The sequence below is a fragment of the Cyclopterus lumpus genome, chromosome 6 (genome assembly GCF_009769545.1).
Source record: "Cyclopterus lumpus isolate fCycLum1 chromosome 6, fCycLum1.pri, whole genome shotgun sequence".
NCBI classification, from domain to species: domain Eukaryota; kingdom Metazoa; phylum Chordata; class Actinopteri; order Perciformes; family Cyclopteridae; genus Cyclopterus; species Cyclopterus lumpus.
This window is the reverse complement of record NC_046971.1, coordinates 15,161,777-15,182,506: the sequence shown is the minus strand read 5'-3', so window position 1 is coordinate 15,182,506 and position 20,730 is coordinate 15,161,777. Positions and strand designations below refer to the sequence as shown.

The following is a 20,730-nucleotide window of genomic DNA, read 5'->3' as shown; positions in this document are numbered from 1 at the left end:
GCACCATTCACATTGTCACAGGGCCATCTCTTACTGTTATTTGTTTACTTGAGGACTATAGCATTAAGTCAAGATAAGAATTCTCCAACATAATGTTTGAAGATGTATGTTGAATAATATTCTGCAAAAGAACACATAAAAACCTTCTTATCAAAGTACAGTTTAAATGATGAACAACTTTTTAGTTACCTTGAGAGAAACACATGGTCGGAGTGACTCCTTTTGATCAACTAAACCAAGAGTCAACCTTTCCCCCAGATCGTCTGCTTTGCTGACATGCGGCAATCTGGATTTGAAGCTCATTGAGATAGGCTGAAGAACTAAAACCGATCAATCACACGAGAAACTGCATTGGCCTTTTCCACTGAGTGAAAATAAACAAAGTATAATCAAGAATTGCAATAGTGAGTTGTGCTAGTGACTGTTACAGTTTAGATATTGATCATGAAAAGATTGGATCAAACACAAATAAAAGAGTTATTTGTCTTTTCAGTGTTGTTTTCCTGCAGTTCTCACTTTTAACGTGGCACTAAAAACACTCACAGTAGGAGTGTTATTTTTGCTATGTGCACGCAATCATGTTAATGTTTAACATTTGACAACCTTGCGCCTGTTAAGACCCCATAGTTGTTACAATAAAATAACCTTTTGTTTTGAACTCCTCGCATGTTTCTGCTGAGATAACTGCCCACAATGCAGCAATCAATCAACTAGAGATCCACGTCGATCACCATGTTCTTTCACAAGCTTCCTGTTAGGGGTACAAATGTTAACCAGAGGTTCAGTCATTTTCACGCAGAAAGAACAAAATAGGTCAAATTCCAGCAACATTTTTAATATATAGAACAACTTTATTAGACCAACTCGTATTGGCCTGTGGCCTTCATCGGGGTCAGCAGGAGGAATCTCAGCCTCAGTTGTTAATGTAACATTACCTCTCCAAATAATTTCTTCGTAGACTCACAGCAAGTAAGAAATGAAGCCAGTCTATAAAATGTCACTGACAGCAAGACATTCTGAACAATGAGCGGCAGCTGTGATGAGATTCCAGTGATCTACTCACAGATTCCTGGAGGTCATCACTTGAAACCATCTCATCCAAAGAGATCAGTCTGACTGATTCAATAAAGTACAATCGTGACTGTTGTTTGTTCATGCATAAAAAGATTAAAATAGATAAGCAAATCATTCTGAATGATGTTATTCAAATCTGCCATGAAAAATAGGTTTAACAAAGTATTGTTTCGTATTAACCTGGAAACATGCCGGGACAATCAAACAACTTCTGGCATGAAATGATGGATGTGACTTGAACTTAAGAATGTGTCATAGTGTCATTAACTTTTGTTGAGTCTATGCTAACAAGGTTGACACCATTTCAAATCCACTATGCCCTTAATACAACATTATAACACGCATTTAACAAAGAGTAGGGAGATGCTCTTGTGACTCAGAAGAAGAGCAGCTGGTGTACGTCACATTATCAAATAAGATAGGTAACTTACAGTTTAATCATATCAAGCCGAGTGGTGTTTACATTTGTTACAAGTGCGCTCAGACGTTGTTTTTTGTCGCATTCATGGCTCTGTTCTTGGCTCCACATGGTTGGAGATAGATATGTAACAACATCGGCAAAACAAAGGATTTTGGTACTGTACTTGCTGTTGTCATTGTATGACAAGCGAGGGTCTCATGACCTGACGACATCATCATATGACCACTCAAGGACCAGCTCAGCTCATGTGAGATTTTCAAAGCCTATGTGACATTCCGATCCAGCAAAATTTGCTTTTTCACTCATCTTAAGTGTGTTTTCACATACTTAGTGTTTACATTGACAGGCACACATTATTTTGCTGCCTGCACAACCCTCTTTAGACGCTTGATGTGGTTGATAAAGTGTCATGTGGAACAGAATATTATAACAACACAAATAAACAGTATACAACACTTAATACAAAATGTTAAGCGAGCAACATTTGCCTGTAGCTTACAAGTTAGGGAGCATTTCTTAATTTGGCTTCTGTTAATCTTCTCTGGATTCATTCCACTTTATTTTATTTACATTATTTCATTTGATAATTGTAGATTGTTACCCATTTTATTTCTCTAATGAGATGTGGAGCTTTGGTTTATGATGAGTAATGAGAATAAACACTTAGTTGGATTCGAAGGGGTTACATAGAATGGGGTTTCTTTTGTTAATGCTTTTTTTCTTTTTACTACTAATATTAGAAATGCTTTCACTATGAAGCAATATAGAACAGCATCAATAAGTATAAAGTAAAAACTACATTTCTTTGAAACAGTTAAAAAAAACTTTCTGAACACTATTGCAGTAAGCTACTTTTGTTTTGGACTGCATTAGTTAGCTATGTGTAGGCTACTTGTAGTATCATGTCTCCGTGTACTGACTGTAGCCTACTGGGCATGTTATGTCTTCATCAATTAACGAATATATACCGAAATAGAGTCTCGGATATTAAGCTAAAATACTCATTAACTAGTAAATATTGGACTCTATGCCTGCGAAGTAACAAATATTTGGCCTAAAGTGCTTCGTTGAGCCTTTCGATAAGTTCATTGCATCATAGACGTGAATATGGTAGAAAAGCACGCAGTTATATACATGAAATAGGATCTTTCAGCACTATTTGACCAGCCTCACTTACAAAACAAGTCAGAAATGAGATCATATTTAAACATCGACTTCCACCTTCGCGAGAACGATCCAAGCCCTTTTATTCGCTGTCATGTATAACCCACTCGCGGCGAGCTCGTGCTCTGTGCAGTGTATTTCTAGAGCGAGCCCCTCCTCTCCTCATTCTGGTCGCTGTAGGTTGATGTCATTGGCAGAGAGAGAGAGAGTCTTTAGGACAGGACACAACTAGGGAGAGCTGCTCGGGGAGACACTTCGGATCATCTGAGAGGAGGACAAGTGGGCGATGTTGCAGATCGGATCTTGTTTATGGACATTGTGGAAAGGTCGTTGATACAGTCCAGAAGGGTTGTAGGTATTTTCAAGCTGAAAGATTGAGGTAGCCTCATCGCCGCAGTATTTTTAGATTACTTCTGAAAGGAATACGAAAATGTCGTCTCCAAGTCCGGGCAAGAGGCGAATGGATACCGACGTGGTGAAACTGTATCCTTTTCTGAACATGAAAAAAAACTCGCCGAAATCGGGTTGTGTTTCGTAATCGTTGATTAAACACAGCATCTGTCCCCAATGGCCGCTGTGAGGATGTGTCTTCTGTTGTCGTCGCCGTGTGATATTAATAGATCGCGTTAGCAGTGTGTAACACGAAACACTTCGACATTAACGGGTCGCTCCGTGTCTTAACGTTGGATCCGATCGTCCGTCAGCTAGCTCGCTGTTAAGTTAGCGGAATAGCGAGGAGGCTAAGTTGCACTGACGCTGTTTGTGTGAACTCATCCGCCTGTTCGCCATCGTTAGCTTGCTAATACAGCAGCGCTGCTGTTCTTGTTTGTCTCAACCTGGATTTAGAGACGGGATCTGTCGCAACATAACGTCGGCTGGAAACCGTAGTTAGCATTGAACGCTGTTAGCCGCAGCGTCAACGCGATAAGTTAGCTTGTTAGCCAACAATGTGCGGTCCAAGCGGACTGACAACGCGATGGGAAGGGTTGGCGAAAGCTACTTTACAATTTGGATGGGCTTCTTTCGAAATACATGTTTATTTGTTCACGAGTTAGTCACGTTAACGTACATGCATCTAAAGCTAGCTAGCTAGCTGTGGAACATTAGCCTGTTGTCGCCAAGAGAGAAGCAACGGAGACGATCTTTGACGTAGTCAACGGCTAACGTTAACGGAATTAACGTTAACGACATTAACGTTAATTAACGGTCGATAATACAGTAGCCATGTGTTGACTATTTGTGTTCTTTAAAGTGTTGTCGTAATACAAAAAGCATATTTCTAATTGTAGATAAGCAAAGAGTAACTTGTATACACGGCGAACACGTCACGTTTTGCATGTTTACCACAAATAAAGAATATGAAGCCAAATTATAATTACATCGGATTTTAATGATGACAAAAATGGAGAAAAAAAGAGAAGCGAACGGATATGTATTGTCCTTGTAATTACACATTTTTCTCAACACGTGATATCGTATTACGTGTTTTATTTTATTTGGATTGTGTATTATTTCTAATTATTTGCAGTTATCAGCTGAAGTTTGCGTGAAAGGATTTCTGGCAGCGTGAGCGGAATTGTTTTGTTTTTGTCCTGCAGCTAGATGTTGCTCTCTGATTGGTCCGCCTGTTACCATCCGGAACATGGTAGAGGGCGGGACTTCACACACAGCTGATCGAGGAACAACAAGCGTGCTGTATAAGGCACATGCATGGATCGTGCTGGGACCATCCAGTACATGTTAACAGAACTAGGTAGAACAAAATGTAGTTATTTTCTCACTCTTTTGTAAACTAAATATCTTTAGCTTTTGGTTTTTTGGTCGGCTAAAATCACCAATTCAAAGAAGATTTCTCTTTTTTTCCACAATTTTCTCACATTTTATAGACAAAAAAATAGGTTCATCCGCTTATTGAAAATAATCCTTTGTTGCTATAGATGGCACAATAGTGAGTATACCTTTCCAATTGGGTAGGTTAAGGTTTTTTTTAAAACTTAACTGTAAATGCTTTTCGTCAATACAAACAAAAAAAACGTTTTTAAATGTTAGGAATTTGGAGTTGTACATTAAAACCTTTTTTGGAATCAATCACTTAGGCACAATGTATTAATAGAAAATGTTAACTAATACATGTGTTTGGTAGGAAGTTATAAGATTTGATAAATTTTTACGGCATGATTATGGACAGTCATGTCTCTAAAAAGATGCAAAAAAAGGAAAAATACAAAGAAAGCTTATTGTTTTTGAGATAATTCTTGTTTTGTTTTATTGATGTCATTATAAAGTATGAATGAGAAATCTAAGAATAGAAGTCATCAAGGAAAATCATGTTGGGGTCCATTTTCAGCAATTTCAAATCCTGAGTATAGGACCACATGAGATGATATACGTAGTTTCATGTTGTGGCTTTCAATCAAATATGTTAGATTGAAACATTGCACGGCTTCCAAAGCTGCCATTCCTGTTCTCAGATTATGTTACTGTCCACACAGCCACAAATGTCTCTATACAACCAACACATGTACATCAGACTGGACCAGACTTATTGCCATTCAGCTTTTTAAATGGATTAGAGATGACAAAAGCAATGTCACAAGAACTACATGTTTGGAGAGAGAGTGCCGATAAATCATTGGGCAATGTGCAAAGGTTTTCCTTTTTGTAGGTGTATTACTCTTAAGTAAGCATATGCTTGGGTTTCTATTGAAATTGAGCAAGAGAGAGAGGGTTTTTTTTACCCTAAAATGTAGACACAGCAGCCTGTTTTTGATTAATTTTTGTTTAACATGTGATTCGGGAGCCCTTTCCTTAACCAGATGTCAGCATTGAGAGTAAGCATGAGGTCACCATCCTCAGTGGACTGAACGAATTTGTGGTCAAGTTCCACGGACCGCCTGGAAGTAAGCTTAAAGATTTTACATTGATTCTCCCCCTCTTGGACAGACATTTCACAAGTGTACATTTAATCAACATTGAGTCAGTGTTCTGGTGTTACTTAGTTAATGTGTATAACATGAGTTAATTCAGCCATGTTTTTGTCCAGCATCGTACGAAGGAGGTGTCTGGAAGGTCCGAGTTGACCTACCAGATAAATATCCCTTCAAATCCCCTTCAATAGGTATGACATATTTCTGCAAGTGTTGTGGAAGTGCCTTGAAATGTCCATATTAAATATTGCTCTACAGCAACTAAAACCTGCTTTTTCTTTGTTCACAGGATTCATGAATAAAATCTTTCATCCAAACATTGATGAAGCGTAAGTAGGCCCACTGTATTTTAGATATCACTCTGCAGAGATTGAAGTATATATTTATTTCCTTATTAACCAGTTAACATGGCACAGTTCATTTATTTTTATGGCAACAACCTTGGAGCCGCATTCAAATCATTTAAAATGTTGCCTGAAGCATATGCTCATGTTTAGCATATAAGAAATGATTCATACTACGGTGGATAAGCTGATGTGTTTTTCTAGTTCAGGTCATCGGGTCAGCTTGCTTTGCTTTAACAACCTCTGCTGGGCGATTACGTTGTACTCACAGTGATGTATCTCTTTCAGGTCAGGAACCGTGTGCTTAGATGTCATCAACCAGACATGGACAGCTCTTTACGGTAGGTCACAGCCACAGCTCCCATCGTGACGGCTTTATGCAGTTTAACCGGTCCCTCGGTTAAACTGACAGTAATAGCCAATAAAAAAACACACACAAAAGGAGCAGCTTATACCTTGACAGTGCAGCTTCAGGCGGTTTAATCGGCTTACACCTTTAGTGATAACTGCTGCCTATATTGAGGTCATGGACTGAGCACTGATAGATACAAACACAAAAGTACTGAGGCTGAGAGGTCTCTGAACAGAATGTGGTCAATACACTAATTATTCCTACTTCAAGTGAACAACGCAGAAGTTGATCATGAACGTAACAATTTTCCTAATGTATGTAGTGACCCCGTTGCCTGTCAAAAAAAGGCCACTTCAGTTGCTGCTTGCTTAGTTTAGATCAGTGGTTCCAAAACATTTTCTGTCACGCCCCACTCCAGAGGAAGACAACAATTGTAACAAAATGGTCCATGCTGCATTTTTATTGAAATAACAACTTTTTGTGCTTTTTCAATATTATAATTGCAATCACTTTCAAGTAAAGCAGATTTCTCCATCAGACAAAACCAAATAAAATGTGCAATCACTTTGTTAGAACAATGCTAACCGAGTTCTATCTGTGCAAAAAACCCTAATATTTGGCCCAAAAAATTGCTTATTGTGGCTGCAATTAACCTGTTTTCCACTGAATATCTTTTCAAGATAATAATAATAATAATAAAGTGTTTTGAGAACCACTGGTTTAGACTCACGCGTGCAGTTAACAACGAAATGTCCTGTTTCCAACATAACGGCAATTTCTCCTTACAATTGCATCTTTTCCAACATAAACAGAAGACAGCCAACGTTCTCTTGTCATAATAAATTTTCCTAAACTCTCGACCAAAAGAAATCATAACATTCATTATCATACGTTATCAAACGGTCAACACCGACTTGCTGCTGCCAATACAGCGACACCGGTCTCTAGTAATCCTCCTGACTATATTGACCTTTTTGCCTAATTGACAGCGGCCCTATGCCCCGAAGTGGTGGGAGGTTTCACAAAACAAAGCAATAACACAATGGCTCTAACAGTATATCCAATTTGCCCAGGTTTACATTTGAGTCTTAGGTCATAGTTTATTAGTTATCTCAACAATACATCAATATTTCAAAAGGGGATTCAATGGCAAAGGGTGCATTTGTTTTTATATTATAACCATCTGTGTTTTGAAGACAAGAAGTGGCCAGAGACTCAGGAGATTTATCTCCACTAAAGAGGGACAACTTTGTTTATTTGATTCACTGAGTTTGACATGTGGAAACACCCTAGGTAGGTATTTGTCTCTTTAGCAGGGATGCACCGGTGTAATTTGCGGTTAGCATAGATGATAATCTTAAACTATGATGACTAACCGATTGAACAGTTGAACATATAAAAGAATGTAGTCAGTAGCTCTCAACTGAAGTAGCAACAGTTATCAATTATTTTAAACCGTAACATCATAATACCGGATGTTATCAGTTCTTTCAACAATGATATTAATTGATGATTATCCCTAAAAATACAATAAGTCAGTACGTGTTAATGTATCTGAAAGTTGTTTGCGGCTTACAAACCAAAAGAGGTCATGCTCAGCTGCAGCTGACCAAGGTTTAATCAGACACACACAAATGGTGGTAACATCTTTAGACTACCACATGAACGTGCGCTACATTTGCATGTATTTTTACTTGTGTGTGTTTGTGTTGTCAGCGCTGCCATAACGTGGGCGACCTTCATTAACAATGCCTGCTGTGTGGACAGTGTTGGATGTTAATCTGTTTCTATTGTTCACAACAGTATAAAGTATATGTAGACGGCACAGTTGTGAATACTCTGCCTTTACTCCCAATTACAAGTAATGAGATTAATGACTTCTAACCAGAAAACAATACCCCATACTGCTGTTTGAATTTAACATTTTATTACGGGAGAGCCCTCTAGTGGATCATGTTGTAACTACACACACAATCTGTGTCGGAGTGATGACGGCTCATCCAGCTTGCTGATGTTTCTCTGTCGCTTTGGTTTTCTCTGAACTGATTAGTCTTTCTCCCCGTATCCACCAGACCTCACCAACATCTTTGAGTCGTTCCTCCCTCAGCTGCTCGCCTACCCCAATCCCATTGATCCTCTGAACGGGGACGCAGCTGCCATGTACCTGCACCGACCGGAGGACTATAAACACAAGATCAAAGGTAGCACACAAGGGTCTAACACTGAAAATGTGCAGTGAGAGGCTGAGATACAAAAAAACATGCATATGGTTAGTGAGGGGTGTCCTTGTTCTTCTCAGTATTTCTGCATTTGTGGAACATAACATTTAGATCTCGTGCTAAGGATTCAACATGTGTTGTTCAAGTCCAAATATGGTCTCAAGCCATGTCAGGCATGGTTGCTACTTGCAATTGAAACACAGTCTGTATTTCATAGAACGGACAACAAAGCCGCAACTGCAGCCTAAAATCTGCTAAAGAAAATGTGAATTAGTGTGCGTTTCCGTCAACTACTGTTATGCAAATATAGGGAGTTTGTTTTCGAGATAAACGATAGTTGGTGCTAATTCTCCAGGCCTCTGCCATTTCACCATTGTAGAAGGAGGTTATTAAAAGAGCACTAGTCAAACCTCAAATGGTGGAAAGTGATGTGGAAACTGAGACAATTATTTGTCTTCGCATATTACGCACAAAATGTGCCTAAAAAACGGTTGATGAAAACTCACTTGGTGTCACAGGTTCTTTGTCAGCAGATTGCTCAGGAGTCATGGAAATGCAGATGTCCAAACTCTCCATTAGAATGACATAAAAGTTGAGCTTATTGGATCAATTCCTGAAGTATTTCCACAACAACAGTTCCAGCGGGTTTCTCGCCCATGTCTCCATTGTGTGTCTTTTTCAGAGTACATCCAGAAGTACGCCACAGAGGAGGCTCTCAAGGAGCAGGAGGAGAGACGGGGCGACTCCTCTTCTGAGAGCTCCATGTCGGACTTTTCGGAGGACGAGGCTCAGGACATGGAGTTGTAGTGAAGGGGGCTCCTGTTCCCTTCATCTCACAACAGACAGTCATTTCCTAAAGAGCAGAAACTCAGTGCTATATTCATATTTAAACAAGAACAATTTTTTTACAGCAACACAAGGATTTTTATTGCTACACAAGGATTTGCAGTATGATATTGCAGAATATTAACCCTTACTTAGGAATTCATGACCACCTGTCCTTTTTGCCCTCCTCTTTGCCCGAGAGCCTGTTTAGATCAGAAAGGAGTGCATCATTCATTTCCACGATCTTTGGTGGCTTCACTCAAGGCTTTCACAATGCATGTCCAAACTGAGCAGTGAGACCAATGCAGGAGGACGGAGGACTGACGTAACATGCTCAAGTTTCTTTTCTTGTCTTTATTAAACACTTTATTGCTTCATCGGGCATCTCTCCGTCGCCGACAGAGGACTGCAGGATGACCCTAACCCCTCGATGTCTGAGCAGTGTCAACTGCTGAGGGCGTGGATTCCCATTTGTGTTTAAGTGTCCGTAAATCTTTTTTACACCCATCTCCCGAGGAGTTGCCATTACAATAATCACGTCCAATGAGCTGAAGACCGGAAGGCCACAGCGCGTAAACGTGTTCATCGTGTAAAGACTGCTGTTGCTGCAGATGGCCTCTCTGACAGGACTGCCCTCTGCAAACCTGCTGACATATCACACACACCATCAAACAACCAATGCATCAAACCATGACAACACCACAGCGTGTGCGTGCGTGCGTGCGTGTGTGCGCGTGTGTGCGTGTGTGTGTGTGTGTGTGTGTGTGTGTATAATCCAGGGAGAATCATGTGGTGTATTGGAAACCTGTGTTGTATCGACCCCTGAGCAGAAATCACAAGAGAAGGCTCACAATCCCAATGCCTCTATTCTCGAACACCCATCTCCGCCTCCTCTCCGTTTTAGGAAAGTGTTTGTCATTCTCTGAGTATCTTTGTATATTATGGCATGACACAGAAGTAAAGTTGTGTAGCGCTTTGTGGAGCTGTAGAAATGGGGAGGGCGCCTGTGTGCAGGGCCTCTGGGTGTGTTCGGTGGAGATTATCCAGGTTCTTGTTGAATAATTGAATTTATTAACTTTGCCTATTGCTTGTGTTGAACTATAATAGGTGTTTGACTTGCGTAGGAATAGTTAGTTGTTTTTCTTTGCGGGTGGTAAATCCTATCATAATGTATTGTTTGATACTTATATAACACAGTAGTTTCAAGACTAATTGTCCTGTAAAGATGAGGAGGATTAATACATCTTTGTCTGTGGGATGACTCTTCAAAAGACATGTTGCACCTCGGCTCCCCCTGCACCCCCTTCTTATGCAAATGCATCAAAGATAATTTACGCTGTAAAGACAGAAGTGCTCTTTGTTTCAGCCATTCAACACTCTCATTTACGTCTTTTCATGCTGTTGATGGCCTGTTTTCCAAAATGGTGGGACCAACATCTGATGGATCCACAGGCTTAGTTTCAGATATCCCCCAAACAAATTGGATTGGGGATAAACAGTTTTCAGTTTAAGTGAGAAGATAAATTAATATTGTTCCTCTGTGTCAAACTCTACAGAGTTTTGGATTAGTTCACACTTACATTTCGGCACATGTTTCTTCTTAAGAGGACAGTTTAGGCTTCAGTCCTGATTTACCTTGTTTACCCTCTTGTTAAATTTGATGATGGTACACTGGTATGTGTTTTAAAGCAGTCTTGAAGCTTGATACATGTTTGTAACATGCATTCATTGCATTGCAGATCACTTTGTAATATGTGTTATTTCTGGAAGGGAACACGCATCTGAATTGTATTTACACCATTAAAATGGACTATTTCTACTTGTTTCGAGAGAAATGGATTATAATCAAAAAGTTAACTGATAATCCCTTTATATATATTTTAAAGTCATATCGGGATCTCTTCCATTGTTTCTTTCAAGAGGGTTTACCTTAATTTGAGAATTATCATAGGTTGGTAAAACTAGCATGTCACAATGTTGAACAGCCCAGTTGGTGTAGATCTTAGTACTACATGATCCCACAGCCAATCGTCATTTGCAACAAAAAACAAACCACTGTCCAGCCTGGATAATCAGTGTATTATGCATTTTTTTATTAATAAGACACATATATTTGATGCCTATAATGTGTTTGAATGTTTTTATTTTTGTCTTTTAAGCCCTATCTCCAGGAAACAAGTCGAAATAACCCTGTTTTTTTTTTTAAAAAGCAAAAAAAAAATGGATAAATGTGCTTCCCTTGTAACTTGAAGAAAGAAATAAACAACTACAAAATATATGAACTCTGTCAGTATTTTGTTAAACAATACTTTATTCTTAAGATTTTAATTTAATTCAAATGAATAATGTAACATGACTGATTTGTTGAACCTTATTTATTGAGGCTAATCACCGACAGAATATTTACAATCAAAATGGTTCTATTGTAACACTGAATGAGCGACTGTCTCTCGTCTGTCCACTAGGTGGCAGTCGCACTTGTCTCACTTGAAGTCTGTCTTCATGAGGAGGAGGTCCACTTACAAAGTTTGACATTCATTAAATAAAACCCCATTTAAGTTATTCCTTAAACATATATATATTGGAAACATGCCTGATCTAAATCAAATCACAATATATATGAGCCATATGTGTGGAAAATGTTAAATATATTCTGTTTTTTTATAGTTTGTGTCTAGTTTGTATCTTGTGAGAGAGGGTTGTTTATGTCTGTGGACTTCTGACATGTCACAGTAGTAAAAGCCCAGGTATATAGATATAATCAATTGATGGCTGATATGCATTTAGCTGCTTGAGTTTGCTCACTATATGTGAGAGCCATCATTTGTGTTATTGACGTGTGCTTCATGGTATTTATAAATAGAGGACACGTAGCTCATGATAAAAATACAAATAAATGCTTTGTAAAACATCTGATCTTGTATCAAACCATTTTGACGTACTACCTAATCACGTATTTTAATCCCGCCTATCTTTTCTTCTATTTTCTTTCTTTTACGCATAATTGTCTAAAAAGCCCCGAGCTTCCTTTTAAATGGAGGTTTCTTTTATTAAATTGTTACTGGTTTCAGATATGGATCATTTAAAAAACGTAAACGACTGAACGTTGTATGGAGCATGACGCTCCTCATCAGACGAGCTCATAATGATCTTATGAAATATTCATTGTTGTGTGGCCATGCAGCCTCTCGCTTATTCAGGTTTCTTGTTTCAACATCAACATTTAATTTGCCTGGAGGGTAACGACTAGTAGGCTTTTGACTATTGTGCTTGTGTTCTCCAGAAACTATAGAGGTCTAAAAAAGTACTTTTATGATAAAGAATCTTGAATAACCTGCTCACATAAGAGTACTATCAAATTAGGTTTTTTTTTAAATCGTAGAGCCTGTATTCCTTTCTGTTGTGGAGCTCAGATAAGAAGAACATTTGAACATTCTCTGAACATTGATTTTGATAAAAGACCTCGACACCGAGCATCGTTTTAAATGCACTTATGGTTGAGGTAAATATGTTTTCTTTGTAGTGCGGAGCTATACTTTTTAAGAAGATCAACAAATGCATAATGTTTTTTTATACAACATGTTTAGTGATGGTGAGTACAGTTATGTCAGAGTACCGCAGCAGCAGCAGCAGCAGCAGCAGCAGCGCTGTGCAGAGGGCGAAGAGACGCTGCTGGCCGCCTGCGCCTCCTTCATAATGTATGGAGAGGACAAAGGCTGCGCGGGTGGATTTCAGCATCAACTTTGAAAGAGCCGTAACCCAAACCTGTCCTCTCCCACTCTGACGGATTCACATCAGCTGAAAGGATGGTGCCTCTTTTTCCACCTGCAATCTGTCTAATAATCACCGACAGCCGGTAAATGAGCCCTGCAGGGACCTTTGGGTGCCCGTATATAACGAGGGGGCCTGGATAAACTTTTAGTCTCGTGCAAGGATGAGACAGAGCGGAGCGGAGCTTCAGCACTGGCGGCAGCAGGGTGCCACACCCGGTGGATGCTGGTAGGTCACGCTGTCTGGATCAGGGTTTTATTATGTAACGTGTTGAATGGATGTCTTAAAGTTTATATTTGTATGCGTCCTACATTGTGTACGAGAATGATTTTAAAGAAGCATATCATTATGATGGGCATCACTCTTCTTTATTTTAAGAGTTGTGTTGTTGCTTAAGTCTTCACTTTCGGGCTTTATTTTTATATGACGATGATCCTGATTTTGTTGTCAGTATAGCAAACTAATTTAGGCAACATTCAATTACCAATCAACCGGTTTTCCAGCGACACTCACATCACCGTCACTGCAGTGCGCGTGCTGTGCGTAAAGGCGCAGAGGAAATGCGCTGTAGGCCTGCTTCAGAGGCAGCAGAAGGGGATAGAGGAGGGCGGCGTGGATTACTATACCGCCAGTGGGTTAAGATGCTTAGCAACTAATTACCTGTCTACTAAAATCCCCTGCCATACAGCCCAAACAAGCTGTGTGAGGGATGGAGACATGGAGAGTTGACTGTGGACCAGCGGACTGAAGAAGTACCAAAAAGAAAGTCTGTTCTCCACCACAGGCCCAGTCCATCCAGCTGAAGACCACCGCTCAGTGCCAGGCTATTTGTCTCATCTTTGAATACAATGAAGATACTCTACTGATGGGTGCTTTTTTAGATTTTTCTCCAAAGAAAAAATATTCTTCTCTTTTTATGACTGAAATAGTTGTGTGCAAATTAAGGTAATTGGATCATCTTGATAAGGTAAGAGTCAGACCATCATTGGGTGTTTAAACAAATCCACAGGCCTCTGCAATATATGTGGCAGTATCCTGATCCTGGTATTTGCATGAAATCCTTTTCAAAGTGAGAATAATTAAGCTAGCCCTTGATATTATAATAGGTTTGTGTATATTAAAGAGGTATTTATGTTGTTTATGTATCTTTAACTGCTCTAATGCTCATCAGACTACTAAGATTTGAAGATGTAATTCATGTAAACAATGATGTTTCTTATCCTCCAATGCAGCATTGTTTATAATGGGAAAATACCTTATTGAAGGATGTGGGTAATACTTTTCTTCGTGATTGTAAGAGAGCAATTATCATATGAGGAGCAACTTAACCACAAGGTAGCCGGTTCGATCCCCGCTCTCCTCATAGTTGCATGTTGAAGTGTCCTTGAGCAAGACACTGAACCCCGAGTTGCTCCCCGGGCGCTTCACTGCAGCCCACTGCTCCTTAATAACTGAGGATGGGTCAAATGCAGAGAAGAATTTCCCCAATAAAGGGGATCAATAAAGGATACATTATTATTATTATTACCGGTATTATTATTATTATTATTATTATTAATGCAGCAATTTAATTAGATTACTGTTCTCTCTCTCTCTCTCTCTCTCTCTCTCTCTCTCTCTCTCTCTCTCTCTCTCTCTCTCTCTCTCTCTCTCTCTCTCTCTCTCTCTCTCTCTCTAGCTTTTTACTCTATTGATCTCTCCCGGAAATGGGAAGATGAGCCCTGCTTTGGGACCCATTTGGAGCATCTCAAAAATCACTTAGCACATCATTCCCTACAGCCAGAATCAATCTGAGCAGCAAACCTGCTCCTCCACCAGCATCAGAAGGGATCCCAGGGAGGCCAGAAATGTCCCAACAGCTAACAATAGTCCTATGAGGACTTTCAGAAAGATATAGACACAAGCTAATTTCTGTGAAGATTTTCATGAAGAAGCTGGGTGACTAAGCACCACAGCAGACCCGACTGCATGCTGCAGCAGATGGCATGGCTGGATTTACCATCCATCCTGTGTGGTACACCGTTGATTCTGATACTCTCTGATCATTTCCACTCTCTACAGGACTGTAGAGACAAGACTTTCCAAACTTTAAAGAGGTCAGCATAAGTTCTACAGGCTGACATCACATGTCAGGATTCACACTTGAAGGAAAAGATGGTCAGGTTAAAAGACGGCTATATGTAACACATGTAATGTGGGACTATATCTCCTCCTGTTCTGTGTATGGCACTGGTAGAATTCACTGTCACAGCACACTATCAGTGAATTACCATAGGGCCATAAACAGACTAGAGACAGAACCACAAGGCCTGCGTCCGAGTCCCCATCGGCTTTACGTGTAAAACCAGCAGACAGGTCCACTTATTTCTCATCTTCTTTGCCCATTTTGGCACTAGCACATTTTTGCTTTGTTTCTCGTTGTTTGAGCAAACATGTGTGGTGCCAATATAGGACAAGACAGACACTCAGCTGTTCATAAATGTTCTGAAACATTGAGAGAGGAGAAGGAGGGATGGGAAGGATAAAATATTGATCTCATCGATTGCACTGTCCCTCTCAGATATCACTGGTTACCATGGAGGCCCGTGTTCCACCTCCCAGACGCTGTCCCGTGTAACCTGAACCCTACTTGTCACTCAGATCTGGTGACCGTGATGGCAGCACTCTCCCACAGTGTTTGGCAATGGTAGAACTCACTCTGGTGGGCTGGAAGGATCCGGTGGTTCTAGACTTGCCAACAACTGACTGAGAGCTTTAACCTCCTGTCCACCATTCCAGGATTCATCACAGGATAAGGATTACTTTTATGTTTAGAAGTGCGTGTTAGAAGCTGTCATTTCAGTCACAAAAGGTCATGGGGTCAGGGTGGCAGGTTTAGGGTGAGGGCATGGTTGTTTGGGGCGTCTGTGGCTCAGGAGATGGAGCAGGTTGTCCACTAGATTCAATTCCCAGCTTCTCCAGCTTGCATTTCGAAGTGTAAAGTCAGTGTGCTGGTTTGGAAAACACCCCCAGAGAATAGAGATTATAAATAATCTTTGTCCTGCATGTCTCCTCCCGCAGATGTAAGCTATAATGTCCCCTCAGGGTCGTCTTGGCCACACTTAGCTGATCGTGACACCGAAGTGTAATCTTTGACCTCAAACACTGAAGGTATGAAACCTAGGATTATTTTAACTATTAGGCAAAATCCATACAAAGACCATTAGCACTGGGTTGACCATGATCTGCCCATATCAATATATCAATCGTGTTCATGCGTTTGACTGTGAAACCAGCAGCTGAAGGCCTCTAGTAGTAAATCCTCAGTGTTGGTGTTTGCAGCAGAAGCAACAAGCTCACTTTATGGTACAACCTGATCCTGCTCCATCACAAGAGGTCTGAGATGAGGTCCTGCAGAGGATCATCATAAGTGATGTTAGTGCTGCGTCAAACCATTAAAAACTCCACAGATGCTTTGGAAGACACATCACGATAAACTCCTGATGCAGGGTTACAGCAGCATTTGTCATGAAGTACTTTACAGAGACGTACCAGGGACTGCGCTTTCTGGGAATTTGAGGATTAGTTTAGAATCTACAGTTACACACAAACTAAATATGTTGACATTTCTTACCCTGATTATAATTATTCATAGAGTCAAAATTCTTAAATTCTGTTTGTTTTAGGCCTAAAACATAATTCAATTGTGAACATTTGGTTATGGAGGTCAACATTTTAATCAGTTAAATTAATTTAGACATGTCAGAACAAAAGAAAAAAACAGACTGTATTTGACATTTTAGTGAGGAAGCCAAGGTTTCCAAAGATGCTAAATATTACAGTAAGATGTGCATAAAATGATGCACAACGATATGTGCAGTATGTCTCTTGATTTAATAAAGTTGTATGCTGTAAATATTTGACATATAACAGCTTAACTGAAGCAGGTATGGAATATATTTTCTGTGATTTAAGTGAAACGGTGTGGAAGAAAATATTTAACAAATAGTGAGAACAGGGGGAAAACCAACAGGAGGGATAAGGGAGAAAAGAAAACACACCACTGGTAGTACAGTGTCTGCGTTAGTTGGATTGATCAGTGGCTGATACATTTTCATCATGTCTCATATAAATGCTGTGAGTCCATTATGGCCGACTGCAGAGGATGTGAGGTTAAGTGGGGCCAGCTGACGCACAGAGAGGAAGGAGGGAGGCCGACATGCTGACAGCTGGTACGAGTGATTAGTACCATGTAGTGATGCAGGGAAGGCATCAAAGCTCTTTAGGGAGAATCCCTAACAGGGAGGAGGCAAGGACACACACACTAACGCCTAATACACAACTTCTTGGTTGCTACAACTGTTATTAAACTAAGCACACACAGGTTCAACAGTGTATAGGCTGCACAGACCATCTGCCCTTCTCAGATGCGTTACTGGTGATAAAGGGGGATGAGTGGTGTTATTAGATTAGATGGGTGTGGAAGTCAATGGATCTCCTCGTTTATCTCTCACACTAATGGTTGTTTAATTGCTATTGTCTCCACTGTTCTTTTGTACTATGTGATACTCGCCTCTGTTATATTAAAGTTATTTTACACAAATCACAACCTCTTAGTGAGTTGCACTTTATTCGGCACGTATACGATTAGCATATAATACAGAGAACATGCAAAATGTTTCAGAGAGGGGATGAAATACTGGCCAAAATTAGGTGCAAACACTGCTTCATTTATTGGAATCAGACGTTGGGGAATAAGACGTTTGAGGTAAATTAATACATTTTGTGTCACTCGTCAGAAAGAGGAAGGAGGAAGAGGAGGAGAAGCAGCAACTGGTTGCAGTCACCCTGGTGTTGTCCTCCTGAAACACAGTTCAATGAGGATCTTCAGCCATGCCTTGGCTCTCACACACAAACACCGGGAGACTCTGGATTACAGTAATCCAGGGAGTGGTGGGTATTTATAGGATTTCATGATCAGAGACAGACAGGATGCAATAATTGAGGAAAACAGATAATGATTGTCATATGTCTGACTGGATTTACTTGGAACTGTTTATTTCGTAGCATCTAGCAGGAACCAAAACTTATTCAGACAGCTAATTCAGCGAGTGAATGTACAGTAAGTATAAGAGGAGTATGAAAAGCTAATACACATATATATATTTTGTTCCGAGTATTTTTACACAAAATTAATCCACAAGCAAATGAGGCAGGAGACTGCCAAACTATACAGATACATGTTTTTAAAAAGGCATTGTCTACTAGCCAACGAATACTTTTAACAATGTAATTTAATACAACTTCATATGTAGAATTTCCCCAACACAATAGTCACAGCAGAAAGGCAGAAAACAGAAGGACACTTAAATATCACGACCAGTGTAACATATCTGCAACATTTAAAAAACACTCTAAATATAGAGATTCTAAGGTAATTAGAAATGTTTCTATCAACAAATATTTGCACAGTTCAATGGGTACAGTGTGGGACATGAGCATCAGGGTCGACCTGTATCCTTCACCTTCACAATAATTGGCCCTTGTCACAGCAGCCATTTTGACATAGCACGGTAAACACAGAGATGAGCTGCGCCTGGAAAGCGGACAAGAGCAGGCGGCAGCTGCAGAGGACGTTGATCAAAAAACTGCAATCGAGTCGAACAGTTTTTTGCCGCGTTCAAAGAATAAACAGGAAGTTAAAGAAATAGTTAATTCCGGTTAGATCCGATCTGTAGGATACTTGTAGTTTGCCGACCTCGTACTGGTTCATTCACATGTGTTTGTAAATATATATTTATGTGGAAACTTGTATGTGCATTGTGTGCGATCCTTTGTTCTTTTCACGTCTGCCTGTAAAACACTTTGATGCTTGTTTTGATGAGTTATATACATTTGATTGTGCACAGCACTGGATCATCTCGAACAAGCCTAAAACCAGGACCATAATCAATGTTATTAATTCCACCTGTGTTTACCCTTGTTGTGGGCCAGAGCCCTGGTAATGTGCATACTGGCTCACTGGAATGATTGTGAGACACTAAATAGATTAGGACCATGATTTGAGTTTATAAATTGCACCCTGCATTTGCCCCAATGTCAAAATGGTTTTGTGAAAAGGGCCTATTGACACCATTTGGTAGTAGTTGTGTGTGTGTTCTGAGTAGAGGGACTTTACATATGCTCTGATCTGATGGCTGTGGTTCAGGGCCAGATTGACGGCAGGTGTGTCTGAGTGCATCTCCGCTCTGTGGACTTAATGCCATGAGTGCAGCAAACACTGCTGGCTCTCATTCTCCTGTGTTTCTCTGTGTGCAGGCCCGGGTCCACTGAAGGCAGAGTGGACCAGTCTGGCTCAGAGTGGACCGCCATTGAATGTGGAGTAAAGTTAACAATAGACTATGAGGAAGCAAGCAAGGAACCTGACCTGTGTTCATACAACCATACTATTTAATATGCCAGAAAAGAGATTTAGTAGGTCTCAATACATAATGTAAGTTGCCAACATACTTTTCTGACTATTCTGATCCACAATCCTCTGTGCAGATCCTAGATATTTTAGCATATTAATATGTTTATACATTGAGCACTTAAACCTTTCCTGTGGTGTGGTCTTTGGCCACTGCTGATACTGCAGCGGGTATGTAACATGAATCAATAAGATGACTCTGGTACGTCTTCATATTATATCATTGATACAAACGTCTATCCGCATAATCTTAGTGCCGTATTATTTTGGTGGTATAACACCAGATTTGTTAATTTTACAATTTTACTTGTATGACCAACAGCATCGCTTTTCATTAAGGCTGTTATCAATACGCTGCAACACAGCATCATACTCAAGTCCACTTTTTAACGGATGAGTACAGTAATTGAATCATCCGTTGTCAGTGTGAGTTAAAATGGCTGGCCGCACTTGTTGATACATTCCTAATGTGATGCAAACACTTTATACTCATTGTCCTAATAATCCCCACATATGCACATTCATTATTAAAGTACAATTAATGTAATACACCTTATACATTTCTGTATTTAAATATATTGATATACAGTACATTTAGTAGATTATAATCTGATGACTGTGCATTTTTGGTTTCCTAAATAGATACCTGATACACTCTAGTAGATAATGTTGTATTTGCATCTTTACAACAAAGACAAAGTCTGTATTTTACTGTCTAATCATTGACAGATTGTTTTTGCATCTTAAAGGGAGATGATTTAACAGAATAAAAATGTAGTTTTTTTTTGTATACCTGAATTAACAACGTTGACGTGTTAGCACAGGTATTTTATACTTCTCTCATTTGGACTTTCAATCAGAGAAAAATGTTCAGGGAGTCTGAAAAACCCCAATAAATATATAAGGTGTTCCTGTTTGGGGAGGAAGTTCATTAAAAATTTACTGGAGCTAAATAATTAATGACAGAAAAAACGTAATTATTCTAATTTCCAGTGTCACTCAAAGACATTAGTGCTCTTATACGCCCCCAAGTGGTCAAACTTAGTAGGCTGCTAAGTGAGCTGACTCCAACCAGCAGGTCCAACATGTCAGTTTGACCTTTAGTCATTGTTTGTTTAGTCATTGTTTGTTCAGACAATATAGGCATCTTTGTAGATGCACCTGTATTTATGGGGTTGTGTTATG

The 20,730-nt window shown here is 39.8% G+C and overlaps 1 protein-coding gene across 1 annotated transcript; it reads left to right on the top strand.

Moving 5' to 3' along the window:
• Positions 1-2,786: 2,786 nt before the first annotated feature.
• On the top strand, positions 2,787-11,602 carry LOC117732187 (ubiquitin-conjugating enzyme E2 H-like). The gene is made up of 7 exons (XM_034534928.1): positions 2,787-3,142; positions 5,483-5,559; positions 5,703-5,777; positions 5,876-5,915; positions 6,219-6,271; positions 8,355-8,483; positions 9,184-11,602. Exons 1-7 carry the CDS (start codon positions 3,090-3,092, stop codon positions 9,306-9,308), a joined length of 552 nt encoding a protein of 183 aa, XP_034390819.1. The 5' UTR covers positions 2,787-3,089; the 3' UTR covers positions 9,309-11,602.
• The last annotated feature ends 9,128 nt before the right edge of the window (positions 11,603-20,730 follow it).